The sequence below is a fragment of the Esox lucius genome, chromosome 5 (genome assembly GCF_011004845.1).
Source record: "Esox lucius isolate fEsoLuc1 chromosome 5, fEsoLuc1.pri, whole genome shotgun sequence".
NCBI classification, from domain to species: Eukaryota; Metazoa; Chordata; class Actinopteri; order Esociformes; family Esocidae; genus Esox; species Esox lucius.
The window spans coordinates 8,161,948-8,178,446 of NC_047573.1; the positions used below are offsets into that span (position 1 = coordinate 8,161,948).

At 40.9% G+C, this 16,499-nt stretch overlaps 1 protein-coding gene across 1 annotated transcript; it reads left to right on the forward strand.

The window, feature by feature from the left end:
• Positions 1–561: 561 nt before the first annotated feature.
• LOC105028414 (lutropin-choriogonadotropic hormone receptor-like) lies at positions 562–14,492 on the forward strand. The gene is made up of 14 exons (XM_010901156.3): positions 562–985; positions 1,264–1,335; positions 4,494–4,568; positions 7,229–7,303; positions 7,514–7,594; positions 8,775–8,852; positions 9,224–9,292; positions 9,877–9,951; positions 10,734–10,922; positions 11,009–11,074; positions 11,229–11,453; positions 12,279–12,390; positions 12,985–13,242; positions 13,598–14,492. The coding sequence occupies exons 1-14, from the start codon at positions 759–761 to the stop codon at positions 14,153–14,155; spliced, it is 2,160 nt and encodes a 719-aa protein (XP_010899458.2). The 5' UTR covers positions 562–758; the 3' UTR covers positions 14,156–14,492.
• Positions 14,493–16,499: the final 2,007 nt, after the last annotated feature.

A 16,499-nucleotide genomic window follows, 5' to 3' on the forward strand; every position in this document is an offset into this window, starting at 1 on the left:
AAATCTTTTAATAAACCTTGTGGTGGGGTTAATAATAAAAAGGGTAGTTCAGAAATAAAAAACACATTCAACATCTTCTTAGAGATAGAAAAGGTGTTATTAGACCTCAAAGGCCCTAAAGGGATTCCCTTTCCATTTTGAAGAAATAACTCCATGAACCTTTTCTGTGAGTGGCACTGTTTGTCAGAAATGAAGGCTAAATCAATTCAGCACTAAGGGTGATATAGCTACACAGCTGCCTCTCCAAGGTTTTCAAAAGCCCTCATAAAATGAAACTTCACATTTCTTAATTTAATGGACAAAACATTGAAACAGTGCCATGCTGAAAATCAAAGTACCTTTGGTGGAGAAATTAAGTAACTTGATTTGTATTAAGACAAGCCAAAACTCCACAAAGCAGTAACTCCACTGGAACTACTAAATTACGTTTGCCCATTGCATATTGTAGTTTTGTTTGGATTGAAGTCCATCTAGTCGTGGAGACTCAAAGGATTAGAGCGGTTGTTGTGACCCTGTCAGGCGTAGACGCCAAACTAGCACTTGGGGAAAGCTGAGTGAATGAGTGACGCACGGAAGGAAGATGCATGAGTACAGGGTAGGTGGAAATATAACCAACTAGCCCTCTCTTCAACTTCACTTCAGTTGGCTTTGTCAAGTAGGCTACACAGATTAATCTACCCGAGGATGATTTAATTGTTTTATCTCTTGAGAAACTGACAGTCCGGGAAAAGTATTCAACGAAGTAACGAGGAACACTGATGGCACCCGCGCTGCAGAAGGTGTCTTTTTTTCTCGGACTGTGTTGTGTCCTAAATGCGCGCTTCTCGTGGACTTTCACATGTCCGTCGATTTGCGAATGTTCTATGAAAATGGATACATGTTCCACAGAAACAGAACAGAAATTCAGCTGCACGAGGGAAACACAATTGAGGTCCCAAGAAACGAAAGTCTCAAAGCAGGTTCCAAGAAATTCCCAAGCCTTGATGTAAGCCGAATATTTCATTCCATTTTTAAAGGGAGACTTTGCAGATATTGTTAAATAATTGCCTAAATATCTATACATTGTTTATGATGGATTTTGGGGAGCTGATTATGTTTTATGTGTTTATTTAAATTTCTTTATCTTCATTTATTTCTAATTATTTCCTTTATTTCAAATTGTCAATGAACAATCATTGTTTACAATGACAGGTCGGTGTGTAGTAAAGTAAACCTACATGTAGTGTTGAATGAAACGCGCTGTTTCCTTGTATTCTTTTTTAGAAGACTGTTACATCTGCCGTTGAAAGACGTTCCAAGAAATGCTTTCAAAGGTCTGATCAACGTGTCCAGAATGTGAGTGTCAGTCCGTCGCTGTTGTATAATTAAGATAGCGCTAGACCAACATTGTCGTACCGGCAGCTCGGGTTCACCGATGTTCCTTTGCATGGCCGCGGGAAGATATTTTCAGTGGGGGGTGCTTTGGAACTGGACGGATATCGAACGCACAAAGTCGCGTGCCCGTCGGCCATAACGATACCGCGAAATGACGAGCGTCTATCCGAACGACTACCGGACCACCGGAAAAGCTGTGACATTTTGGAATAGTGACTTTAGAAGAGATCCCTAAGTATAGCGTTAATAGCCTAAATATTTCTGAAAGAATTTAATCAAACTGTTTGTTCAAATATTGTTGGTTAATATTAGGAAAATAACGATAAGCAAGGCAGATGTTGTCCCCTAGTCTTTTTCTAAATGCAAACAAAAAAAGCTTTGTGCTTAAACAGATCCTGATAATGGCAGTTGCTGCCTACAGAGTTAACGACAATAAGGTGCCACACTCACCATATCAAATTACTGTACTTTATCTAGTTAGAGGTATAAACCATTGTTATGTCACATTCAGCCATGACCCTCATTAGGTGTTAGTCCAGAATAAGGAACCATTTGGGATGATGCCATTGACGTCCATGAGCTACAGTTGAAAAGATATGTTACAAAATGTATTGCATACCTATTCACTGTACATGTGAACACAAAAACTGAGCGGTTTGTAGAGCAGAATGTTGGTATGGATATGAGTCGTAATGTGCACAAAAAAGAATCGGACAGCTATTTAGCATTTAGAATTAGACATTTTTCTTATGCAATTGAAGTTCTTAACCACTATGTTTGTAAATGATTAGGTACCAAACTGTCAATGAACAAGGCTGTGTTCCACACAAGGCTGTTTCTAAATCCCAAATGAAACCATTTCCCTTCCTCTCTGCCCTTGGCCCTCCATCTATGAGTTAACCCACGCCTCTGCATTTGCACAGCTGTCCCAAAGCTAAAACAGTGAAAATTATCACGGACGTACAGGCTAATTAGACTCACCAGTGGAGTCCTATAAAGGTACCAGGTTTTTGAGTTTTGCAGAATTTCACACAAGGGAATGGATAGGCGTGTCTGATTACAAGACACATGCATTTGTTCATGTGTGATTTCCAGACATCAGGTGCGTAAAATATGAAATGCCTGTTAAAATAAATGTTTAACAGTCACTCAGGATCATTTCTTCTAAAACAAAAGGATGGATTTGAACATAAATTGCAACATTCTGTCACATGTGTCCCGAAGTTGATGAGTTTATTGATCTCCTTGCAAGTCGCCCCTCTCTGGAAGTCAGCCTAGGAGTTTCGTCAACAAGTGACAATTCAGGGCCCTCAGATCTAGTGCAGATAGGGTTGAGGGTCTGGTTTGGGATTCATAGTGTGTTAGCACACGGGAACCAAACAATTCGCTGAACCACCTTTCTTACTTTAGCTAGGTGGAACCATGGAGGAAAGCAATGCTTATGGAATAGTAGTCATTGGGAGATACCAAAAAGATGCAAAGAGAACATTACTTTTACAGCAGCTAAGTCAGGACAGGGTAACCAGAGGGTAAACCTGTGAGTCAGACGTACTCACTGATCAGCGGCATGACGTTTTACTGCTGCTGTGACCTGGATTGGCGGTTTCGCTCAGGCAACAGTCTGTCAAGATACATTGATGGTTTGAGGAACAAGCCTGTTCTGTTTTGCATGTTGGAGGCATTCTCACATGCTTAAATCAGCAGCCTTTCAAGGATAAATACACTAATGTGGTGGCTGTTGAGAAACACTCTTAAAAAACATGGCCCTAATTTGTATGTTTCTGTTATAATGTGATGTGACTAATCTACTAATAATCTCGAGTGACAGTGACCCTCACTGACATGGTTCATAGGTAACCTATCAACCGATCAATAGCAAACCTCAAGTTTGTGATGAACCAGTAAGTGTTTCTTCCCTTTCACTAACTTATGCAATATATGTACAGTATACAGCACGCACCAGAATTAGTTGCCCTTTTGGTAAAGACGAGCAAAAAAGGCTAAAAAAACATAATATTGTTATTCGGCTTGATCTTTCATGAAATAAAAATGAAAGAAATATAACATTTAATTTCAGCTAAATTTTCAAACCCTTAATGACATTTTATTTTCTAATTGTTAAACTTAGTTTTACAAGTGTTACAATTAGTAGCACCCATAGAAATCCTTATTCTTCCCGAATGATCAATGAGTTTATCGGATCAACTCGTTAAAATGGACATTTGTTTGCAAAGGAAAGACTGGGATAAACCTCCTGCGCGTAGGCATGGTTCATTCGACTTGATCTACCAACCAATCGCCTCCCACAGCACGGCTACCGGACCACCTAACCCTCCCTTACACATTTTCCATGTGTGTCCTGCCTCTGAGTCACACCTCGCAGTTTGTTGAAACAAAATCATGAAATACTTTATCTCAAGCAACACAGCATGTGCCACGCTCAATAGACAGGGGTTGTTGTCTATGAGGTTGTGTCATGGATGACACACATTTCATGGAAATCATGGCTAAGTCTCTCCTCTGCGGAGGATGATGCTTCAAAATGAAATTGCTTTTTAATCGTTTCTCAAAAGTAATTAAGATGTCGTACAACAAATTAAGTGGACAGGTGCCAGACTCAAAACAAACACAATCGCGAAAAAAAACTATAAGCAGAGTCGGTCGCTAAGTTTAATTATTCTTCGGTTCAATTTGGAATCCAAATGTCTATCTAAAGAAAAGTGTTGGGTAATTACATACCAGGAGGAGCTACAGTAAAGAGTGAAATAGAGGGAGTCTAGAATGAAAGCATAATCACTAAAAAGAAGGGGGGTGAATGATTGGAGGATGGGACATTGGATCGGGATGGTTTGGAGGGTGGCAGGGCCATCATAAGGAAGACAGGAAATAGTCAAGGGTATGTCACTAGTGCTTCCCACACTGCGTCTGTTTGTTGTATAATGTTTTTCTTCCTCTCTTAGTCTACTCACATTGGTCTTATGTGAATTCTTCTCATTTAACTTTAGCAATACATTTTCAGTCTTCTCTGCACATATTATCTACATTCTACATGATTAAGAAGTTATTTGAAAAATGTTTTAGAATATGTATTGACATTGTGCCTTGTTTTTCTGTCACAGTGAGATCTCTCAGAGTGACTGCATCAAGAACATAAAAAGTTATGCATTCTTCTCCCTTCACAGCGTCGCCGAAATGTAAGTGTCCCACACACCCCCTATTACAGAACTGTCATCTCCAAGTTCTCAAGGTTTCTGTTGGTTGGAGAGATAACGCTGTGTCCCATTGGAGGCCATGGTTTTGACTATTTACATTTTCGTAGTGTTTGTCTCCTTCTGCCCAGATAGGTTCCGATAAGGAAGTGTACAGACAGGTTAATGTCAACATCTTGTTTTGGGTCACTGCAGTGTAAAAGATAGATGATCCAGAAGCATATATAGTTCCTGTGGGGCCCCCACAGTTAAGACTGACTTGAAAGGTTTCTGCCACAAATGAAGTTTAATATATTCAGTAGTTCAATAATTAAGTAGTTGAGTTTTCATAAAAAGTGTTCAAGAATGATGGAAATTGAGGAAAATATTTCAACAGACGAAATACATTCTTATTTCGTCTGTTGAACCATTAATTAAAATCATTAGCAATAAAAACATTTATACAGTGGATATAAAAAGTCTACACACCCCTTTTAAAATGCCAGGTTTTTGTGATGTGAAACAATGAGACAAAGATAAATCATGTCAGAACCTTTTCCACTTTTAATGTGACCTATAATGTGAACAATTCAATTGAAAAACAAACTGAAATCTTTGAGGGGGAAAAATGAAAAATAAAAACCTTACAATAACCTGGTTGCATAAGTTTGCACACCCTCTTATAACTGGGAATGTGGCTGTGTTCAGAATTAACCAATCACATTTAAACTCATGTTAAATTACAAGTAATTACACACCAGCCATCATATAAAGTGTCTCTGATTAATCACAAATAAAGTTCAGCTGTTCTTGTAGGATTTTCATGACATTGTCTTAGTTGCATCTCAAAGCAAAAGCCAGAGAGCTTCCAAAGCATCAGAGGGATCTCATTGTTGAAAGATATCAGTCAGGAGAAGGGTACAAAATCATTTACAAAGAATTAGATATACCATGGAACACAGTGAAGACAGTCATCATCAAGAGGAGAAAATATGGCACAACAGAGACATTACCAAGAACTGGACAATCTCTCCAAAAGTGATGAAAAGATGAGAAGAAAACTGGTCAGGGAGGCATCCAAGAGGCCTACAGCAACATTAAAGGATCTGCAGGAATTTCTGGCAAGTACTGGCTGTGTGCTACATGTGACAACAATCTCCCGTATTCTTCATGTGAATGGGGTAGGATGGCAAGACGGAATCCTTTTCCTAAAAAGAAAAACATCCAAGCCCAGCTGAAGTTTGCAAAAACAAACATCTCCCAAAAGCACATGGGAAAATGTGTTATGGTCTGATGAAACCAAGGTTTAACCTTTTGGCCATAATTCCAAAAGGTATGTTTGGCGCAAAAACTGCACTGCACATCACCCAAAGAACACCATACCCACAGTGAAGCATGGTGGTGGCAGCATCATGCTTTGGGGGTGTTTTTCTTCAGCTGGAATCAGGGCCTTAGTCAGGGTGAAGGGAATTATGAACAGTTCTAAATACCAGGCAATTTTGGCACAAAACCTTCAGGCGTCCGTTAGAAAGCTGAAGATGAAGAGGAACTTCACCTTTCAGCATGGCAACGACCCAAAGCACACATCCAAACCCACAAAAGCATTGCTTCACCAGAAGAAGATTAACGGTTTGGAATGGCCCAGCCAGAGCCCAGACCTGAATCCAATTGAACATCTGTGGGGTGATCTGTAGAGGGCTGTGCACAGGAGATGTCCTCGTAATCTGACAGATTTGGAGTGCTTTTGCAAAGAATGGGCAAATATTGCCATGCCAAGATGTTCCATGCTAATAGACTCCTACCAAAAAAGACTGAGTGCTGTAATAAAATCAAAAGGTGCTTCAACAAAGCATTAGTTTAAGGGTGTGCACACTTATGCAACCAGGTTGGGAGTTTTTATTAAAAAAAAATTCTCAAAATTTCAGTTTGCTTCTCAATTGAATTGTTCATGTTATAGGTTACATTAAAGGAGGACAAAGTTCTGACATTATTTATCTTTGTCAATTTTTTTTACATCACAAACATCTGGCATTTTAACAGGGGTGTGTTGACTTTTTATATCCATTGTATCTAGATAGGAAGCCAAGCCAGATTTAAGTCCTCCTGACTTCAAAGTCTGGAAAGGGTCCTGTAACCTTGTCTATGCTGCATCGAAAATGAAAATTATTTTCTAGGTTTTGACCCATAGTAACGTACAGTAATGACTGCATACAGTTTCATACCATTTTTGTAACAGCCCCATGGGAATCAAAATCACAACCCTGTTGCAAGCAAGCACCAAGCTGTCCAACTGCTCAGCCCCCCAGAAAAAAAACAAAAATGTGACAGAACCAATCCAAAGATCCTTGCCAACTTCAGAGTGGCCTAGTAATGTCTCGTGCATTAAGCACATGGGATGAGATTTGTCCTGTCCTGCTCTCTGTACTGCGTGAGTCACATGCGCTAGGCAGAATTTCCAACAGAAATATGAATGCTGAATGCTGAATTTTTGGATAAGTTGTACGATAACCACAATCTGTGTTCTTTACATGATACAAATCGTAATTTTAGAAGGGATGAATGATCACAGTCAGAGTTTGGTAAGAAATGTTTGTACTAAACAGTGTACTAAACGTTTTACAAATACATATATTTTTTTTATTGTGATGTTCTCTTGTGTTCCTTAGACAGATACAGAACATGAAAAATCTGCTGGTTATAGAAAAGGGGGCCTTTACTGATCTACCCAGGCTGAAGTACTTGTAAGCATTCACTTCACTGATATTGTCAGGTGGCCTACTACAGTAATTCCGTAACGTGCAACACAGTTTGTCAGTGTTCAGTGTTGGCATTTTATTTCATTGATGAAAAGCCTCTACAACCACTTTGTGGTTTACTGTACCTCATTTGTCCATCTCTTCACCTGCTCTTTGTTTTATCCTTCCCTTTACCACCCGTAATCCTCGTTCCAGGAGTATCTCTAACACAGGGATCACATGCTTTCCTGACTTCTCCACCATCTCATCTCTGGCGATACTAGAGTACTTCATTCTGTACGTATTAGTTTTTAATGTTAATGTAGGCCTGCTTTTTTAAAGATAATATACTGTCCAGGGATAAGACAGCTATACTGATGTTAAAAGAATAGCTACATAACCCACTAGACCTGTGTAGAGATAATAATACTACTGCGTAGATGTCGTGTCACAACAATTTAATTTAGAATGACGCTATGTTATTCAGTCCATAAAAGACTATATACTGCACTAGACCAATGTTAAGATTATAGGTATATACCACACTAGACCGATGTTAAGATTATAAGTATATACCACACTAGACCAATGTTAAGATTATAAGTATATACCACACTAGACCGATGTTAAGATTATAAGTATATACCACACTAGACCGATGTTAAGATTATAGGTATATACCACACTAGACCAATGTTGAGATAATAGGTATATACCACACTAGACCGATGTTGAGATAATAGGTATATACCACACTAGACCGATGTTAAGATTATAGGTATATACCACACTAGACCGATGTTAAGATTATAGGTATATACCACACTAGACCGATGTTGAGATAATAGGTACATTCTACACTAGACCGATGTTGAGATAATAGGTATATACCACACTAGATCGATGTTGAGATTATTGGTATATATACCACACTAGACCAATGTTGAGATAATAAGTATATACCACACTAGACCGATGTTGAGATAATAGGTATATACCACACTAGACCGATGTTGAGATTATTGGTATATATACCACACTAGACCAATGTTAAGATTATAAGTATATACCACACTAGACCAATGTTAAGATTATAAGTATATACCACACTAGACCGATGTTAAGATTATAGGTATATACCACACTAGACCAATGTTAAGATTATAAGTATATATACCACACTAGACCAATGTTAAGATTATAAGTATATACCACACTAGACCAATGTTAAGATTATAAGTATATACCACACTAGACCGATGTTGAGATAATAAGTATATACCACACTAGACCGATGTTGAGCCTGGCCTATGACACAACATTCTCAGCATCCAAGTATTGATATTTAGTATCTCTTTCATTCTCTTCACACTTCTTTTTTCCTATCCAATATCCTATATCTGTTCCTTTCATTTCCTAATTCTCTTCTGTCTTCCTCATATCTCTTCTCCTATTTTCTCCCCTCTCCTGGGGGCAGTGAGCTAGGAGACAACATGCAGCTTGACAGCATACCTGCCAACGCCTTCCAAGGCATCACAAAGGAGAATCTGTACATGTAAGTATTAGACCACTATCATTTGTTTTTTGGAGCCATTGTTCCTGCATCCAGAATACAGGATCCCCAGTCTTATCAAGCAAATTGCTCCTTTTGCAGGCTTTCATTTTGTCTCGGCACACTGATTCTAGAGAGTTCTCTCATCATGTAAAAAATAAAAACAACTAATCTCACTGCTGATTACATTAAATCTTATCTAACTGATTGTGAAAACCATTATAATTTTCATCTGATCCAGAGGTTAGATGCAAATGCAATTTGTAGCAAATGCAATTCTTTCATCAATTTCTTTTGTATGTAAAGCAATTGTGAATCAGTCAACCTGACACTGACAACAATTTAAAAACGTGTGCAAAATCTGTTTCTTACAGGAAAATTATAAAAAATGGATTCAAGGAAATCCAGTCGCATGCTTTCAATGGAACTAAGCTGGATAAACTGTATGTATTCCCCTGAAACAATCAACGTATTCCTTCACTGAGTTCACATTCTCAAAACAAAGTCCCTGAATAGTACACACACACACACACACATCAATATGTGCATGAGTTGCTTGTAGATTTTGTAAGAGTTTCTTGCTGTTATTGTGAGAAATGTATCGAAGGTTTGTAGTTAATCCAAAAATCTCAATGTACCATCGAATCAGTGTCTTGTGAGACAAAGCATTGATTGGGTTCCACATTGTTTACTTTACGTTGTTCTGCGTTCAGCCTGGGTGAGGCGGCTTCTTGGTCCCTTAAAAACCGCCCTCAATGAGTCTAAATAAACAAAGCCAACTCCGGCAGCTTCTCTGTCACTCTGTAGACTAAACCTGGGCCTTTTCTCATTCGGGGAAAAAGTCACTCATCCAAATTTCCTCCTCTGTCCCCTCTGTCCTCTATTGCCTGGAAATTGATAAATGATGTAGACCTTAGTGTTTCATCAATTTGTTTAGCTGTCTTCATTCCTCTCTCCTTCATGTTTCATCTGAGACCAAGTCTAAGCAGATCTAATGTCACATTCTTGACTTGTTCCTTTTCTGTAGGATTCTGAAAGACAACAGGTTTCTGAGGAACATCCATGACAATGCCTTTTTGGGAGCCTCAGGGCCAACAGTGCTGTAAGTACAGTAAATAAACATAAACTATAAACATCCTCGCCTGTCACACTGACCTCCACAGAACCCCCATATTTGCTGTTTCACAATCTATAACTAGGAACATCGAAGATACCCAATATGTTCACACATAAATATCACAGTGACAGTAGATCTGACTGGTTGTAACCTTATCAAGTTGACCTTTTGGATTGTGGCAGAGGAACTTCTTAGACACTGATAATTAATCCGTATTCAACAATACAAAATGGATGCATGTTGACACAGACATGATTTAATCTATATTTAATTTTGCGTCCAGGTCTACATCAATATTTGTCATAATTATGATCAAATGTACGGTATGTTGTGTAGTCTAGTTGCATTGTTTGTTTTTTTCATCCAGCTTGACCTTGTTAAAATTATAACAAAAGAAAGTGTTAAAGTTTGTAGGATGAAAAGTTAGTGTCCGAGCTTTATGTAGTTGGACCAGCTTTCACAACAGGCACCAGGTAAATTGTGTATATAAATAAAATAGCACATGCATTTTTACATGAGATATTTATTTTTTTCTATACAGAGCTGCATGAATTAGCAGTGCTATTTAGAAGACACTGTGGTCTCAAAGTGGAGGGCTTGCCAACATGGCACAAGAAGAATATGGAATTGTTGACAATCAGTTCTGACATGGTGTAAAATCTGTTGTTTTGTTTTGACCTTCCGCAACCCGAATGGCTTCTATTAGTATCTCTGGATCGATTGGATAAATGACTAAAATGTAATAATTCCTTTTTTGTGTTGTCCAGTGACGTCTCCTCCACAGCTCTCCGGACCCTCCCCCGTCACGGCTTACGACATTTGAAGGTCTTGATTGCCCGTTCTGCACCCTACCTAAAGACTCTACCCCCTCTGGAAAGCCTAATAGACTTGGAGGTGGCGCAGATCACCTACCCCAGCCTCTGCTGTGCCTTCCACACCTGGCGACGTAAACATAGGTAGGTGGTCATCTGACAAGCGGGTGGACACTTGGGTTGGCACCCAACAGTGGACTCCAACCTTACCGTGTCTTTTCCATTCAAAGGGAAAAGGTTGTCCTTGCCCTCTCCCCCAACCTCAGAAGGCTGTGCGACGGCAACTATGAAATCACGTAAGCGAGTTATTCCTCCACGCATCAAAGGAAAGTTCTGCTCACATCCAGCTTCCCGCACCTCGATTGTCCAGTTCCACCCTCTTGCTGGTCTCAACCGCTCCGCTTAACGCCCACGCGCGCGTCCGTGTCGTGTTCCACCCGTGTTCTACAGGGACACATCGGGAGAGAATCTAACGGACCTGTACGACATCAACCTGCAGTACCCGGACCTGCAGCTCAGCCTTTGTCCCGGACCCTTCCAGTGCAGCCCGGAACCTGACGCCTTCAACCCCTGTGAGGACATGCTTGGGTTCTCCGTGCTCCGCTCGATCACCTGGTTAATCACGGTGTTCTCGGTGGCCGGGAACGTGGCCGTGCTGGCCATACTGATCACCAGGTGAATACAAGTGTGTCATTCAGAACGCTGCTGCTAGAATGTTAACCAGGACCAAGAGAACGGAGCACATCACTCTGGTTCTTAAATCTTTGCATTGGCTTCCAGTCAGTTACAGAATAGATTTCAAAGTGGTGCTTTTAGTTTATAAATCTCTTTATAAACTAAATAAATGTATTCGGGTTTAGGACCCGAATACATTTCTGATATGTTTGAAGAATATTAACTGAGCAGGGCTCTTAGATCCATGAACACAGGTCAGCTAGTAGAGCCCAGATTCCAAACTAAACATGGAGAAGCTGCGTTTAGCACTTATGCTGTACACAACTGGAATAAACTACCAGAAGATCTTAGACGAGCCCCAAAATTATACATTTTGAAATCCAGGATAAAAACACTTCTCTTTTCACGTGCCTATGACTGAGCACTTAAACTTAATCGCCCTGTTTAGCCTTATAGCTTCCTATCTTTTCAGCCCATTTTTAATCTTTATATGTTTTCTTATTGTATTTTTTTATCATTATTATGTTTTCATTTGTTTTGATGTTTTCATTTGAGTATTTGTTTTTATGTTATTGTACTTTCATATATTTTTCTTTGTAAAGCACATTGAATTGCTTCGATGTATGAATTGTGCTATATAAATAAACCTGCTTGTTTGCTTGCTAATAATCGCGGCCCTCATGGCCGGGGGACGAATTCCAAAATACATGCCCTTATCACTCTTATATAAAGTTAAATAAAAAAAACACTTGATGAAAACGATGCTTTAGTGGGACATTGCACATGATACATTTATGTGTATTTTATTGTGTTTCTCCACACCAGACACAAGAAGCTCAGTGTGTCCTGCTTCCTGATGTGTAACCTGGCCTTCGCAGACCTCTGCATGGGCCTCTACTTGCTCCTCATTGCAGCAATGGACTACCACTCACGCAAGGTGTGTAAACCAGAGGCTCACCGTGAGCCTTAGACCAGCCCCACGACGATACGAAGTGGCTGGGAGTGCCCTCCATTGTCCCGAGCGCAGGACGAAACTCAGGTGGAGGCTTCTTGGGAGCGTTAAGGGGATTTAAAACCCGTCGACTTTGGCGCACAGTTTGACTTGTATACTTTTATGTACTGAAACAAGCACGAAATTCAAATCCCACCTGATATTGTAGAAGACATACACCTATTTTGCGCATCTCGCGGTTAGAAACAAACGAATGCAGGTGTCATATAATTACAGGCGCTTATCCGATATTGTGTGAAACTGTGCAAAGCTCCAAATGAACGTGCTGCCCTTAACCCACTCTGGCTTGTTGCGGTGCTGTTGTTGTTGTTAGCGATTGTTAGCTGTTGTTGTTGTTAGCAACAAAACACTGGGCGGAGTCTAGGAGGCCTGAGATGGTTTCAGGAGGGCTTCTTGTTTCCATTCAGCAAATCACTATGTTGGGACATTGCCCTTGGAGGAGGCACAACCAAACCCTCCCTAACTGTCCCTAAATAAGCATCTCACTGCTGAAGGCTAAAAGATGTGCTGGTATTCCAGGAGTACTATAACCACGCCACGGACTGGCAGACGGGGCCTGGCTGTGCCATGGCGGGCTTCCTGACCGTGTTCGCCAGCGAGCTGTCGGTCTACACGTTAACCGTGATAACACTGGAGAGGTGGCACACCATCACCAACGCCATGCATGTCGACCGGCGGCTGCGTCTGAGGCACGTGGTGGCCATGATGGCAGGGGGGTGGGGCTTCGCCCTGTTGGCCGCCCTGCTTCCTGTCCTTGGCATCAGCAGTTACAGTAAGGTCAGAAGAGTATGTTTTGATTCATTTCTGCTGATAAAACATAGTAATCGTATAAGGGACCATTTCCCGGGTGCAGATTAAGTCTAGTCCTGGACTATAAAGCACTTTAAGGACCAAGACTCCCCACAGAGCAATTATTTATTTGTCCTGGACTAGGCTTAATCTGTGTCTGCAAAACCACCACGGTCAATATTTAAACATACTTTTTAGTCCATGACTTTTTTTAAACAGGACATTCATTTTCACACACATCAGGGATGGTTTTTGTTCTACCATAGTACATGAACATTCACATATCTTCTGCTGTAAAGTGGGCTTAATTAGCAGTGTTTCGTCCTCAACTTTTGCCCTCCAGGTGTCAATCTGCCTACCGATGGACATAGAGTCCCTAGCCTCTCAGGTGTACGTCGTAACCATCCTTCTTCTCAACATCACTGCGTTCTTCGTTGTCTGCTATGGCTACGTCGGGATCTACCTGTCCGTCCGCAACCCCAACCTAGCAACACGCCACGGCGACACCAAGATCGCCAAGCGCATGGCCGTCCTCATCTTCACCGACTTCCTCTGCATGGCGCCCATCTCTTTCTTCGCCATCTCGGCGGCGCTCCGCGTGCCCCTCATCACTGTGTCCCACTCGAAGATCCTCCTCGTCCTGTTCTACCCAATCAACTCCCTCTGTAACCCTTTCCTCTACACCATCTTCACGCGGGCTTTTCGCAAAGATGTGTACCTGTTACTGAGTCGCTGCAGCTGTTCTCCAACAGAGTTCCACCGGGCGAAGGACGCGGCAGCGCACGCCGTGCCAACCGAGGGCAGGAAGTCATCCCCCGGAAAGCCTCGCTCCCTCAGGTTCTACGCGTTCCACATTAAGATGCAGGGATGCTTCCTCAGCAAGGGCGCTGGGACCACGTGACCAGTAGTCTCCATGAAGTCCTGATCGAACAAAAACAGTTAGGTCATACAGGAAACACAACATGTCTGGCTTTTGTATTGTGCATCTGAAAGAAGGTTAACAATGATGCACGTATACTTTCAGCGTTTTTTGAGTGTCTTCTCAAAGCCTTGCTTTAGATTAGCGTACTGTTCAGTTGGTTTATTTGTACCGTAAACTGTGTCACACTACAGAGACAGGAGATAGGCTCAAGCTCTCTATGAATCATTGGCAGATTAGCAGCTTGTTTAGCTTCCTCAGGTGCACTGTACGTCCGTGATGTTGACCTGTTGCTCCTTTAGTCTTCATCCCCTTTATATTTTACCGAAACTCTTAATAAAATATATTTTTGTAACTCCAGAGTTTGTGTTGTGTGTTACCTGGCTTTGTACCCGGCTGAAGTTTCCATTGCCTGATGCCCTTTTATTGGTCTTACATAATGGAAATTTCCTTTCCGCTATTAGCTCAATGTCCTGCTGATGTTTGGCTTTCAATGACGAAAGCGGAGCACACACTCAAGCTAATAAATGTTTGATGTCATGAACCGGTTTGCCAACACGTGCTACATTCCAAATGACAACACACTGTATTCCCTATAGGACTTGAAACTAATTCACTACATATACAAAGCAACAGACAAGTCTGGGGTACAGCTTTCTGCAAAGCATTGGTTAACCCAAATTGCACAACTTAACCTTTCCCTTCATTCCTACTAACTGGGAGTAATTGGACTCCCTAATTGGGCCCAATTACAACACCCACAATGCATGTGACCTTAACGCTAACACCACCACTTATTCATGGAGTTTGTCCTTAATGTCATTTTAATTACACTTTCTACAAAACACACAGGAAATTATACAATAATCAAAGGTGCACTTTTGTTTTCTTATATACAGCTTCGGAATTTTTTTTTCACCTTTTTCTTTCCTTTTGAGTGAGGAACAGAAGCGCTCAATTTGCAAAGGTCTCTTAATTTGAACCCTTCTGGACAATAAAGAGATGTCATCAGGACAAAACATTACAGGATGTTTGACTAGAAGTAAAATAACATTGGAGACCCAAACCTCCCTCCAGTTCAGGAGCACAGACAACTTTTTCCCTAGGCAACGTGTTTTATGGTGACCACTACATTAATTGATAACAGTTCAGTGGTTCATCCATAGGAATTCGTTATGAATATATAGGTGCTGGTCATATAATTAGAATATCATCAAAAAGTTGATTCATGTCAGTCCATTCAAAAAGTGAAACTTAGACTGTTATATTTCAAATGTTTATTTCTTTTAATTGTGATGATTATAACTGACAACTAATGAAAATCCCAAATTCAGTATCTCCGAAAATTAGAATATTACTTAAGACCAATACAAAAAAAAAGATTTTTAGAAATGTTGGCCAACTGAAAAGTATGAACATGAAAAGTATGAGCATGTACAGCACTCAATACTTAGTTGGGGCTCCTTTTGCCTGAATTACTGCAGCAATGTGGCGTGGCATGGAGTCGATCAGTCTGTGGCACTGCTCAGGTGTTATGAGAGCCCAGGTTGCTTTGATAGTGGCCTTCAGCTCTTATGCATTGTTGGGTCTGGCGTATCGCATCTTCCTCTTCACAATACCCCATAGATTTTCTATAGGGTTAAGGTCAGGCAAGTTTGTTGGCCAATTAAGTAAACCAGGAACTGGTAGCTTTGGCACTGTGTGCAGGTGGGAAATGAAATCTGCATCTCCATAAAGTTGGTCAGCAGCAGGAAGCATGAAGTGTTCTAAAACTTCCTGGTAGACGGCTGCGTTGACCTTGCACCTCAGAAAACACAGTGGACCAACACCAGCAGATGACATGGCACCCCAAACCATCACTGACTGTGGAAACTTTACACTGGACTTCAAGCAACGTGGATTCTGTGCCTCTCCTCTCTTCCTCCAGACTCTGGGACCTTCATTTCCAAAGGAAATGCAAAATTTACTTTCATCAGAGAACATAACTTTGGACCAATCAGCAGCAGTCCAGTCCTTTTTGTTCTTTAGCCCAGACGAGACGCTTCTGACGCTGTGTCTTGTTCAAGAGTGGCTTGACAAAAGGAATGCGACAGCTGAAACCCATGTCTTGCATACATCTGTTGGTGGTTCTTGAAGCACTGACTCCAGCTGCAGTCCACTCTTTGTGAATCTCCCCCACATTTTTGAATGGGTTTTGTTTCACAATCCTCTCCAGGGGGCAGTTATCCCTATTGCTTGTACACTTTTTCTACCACATCTTTTCCTTCCCTTAGCCTTTATATTAATGTGCTTGGACACAGAGCTCTGTGAACAGCCAGCCTCTTTA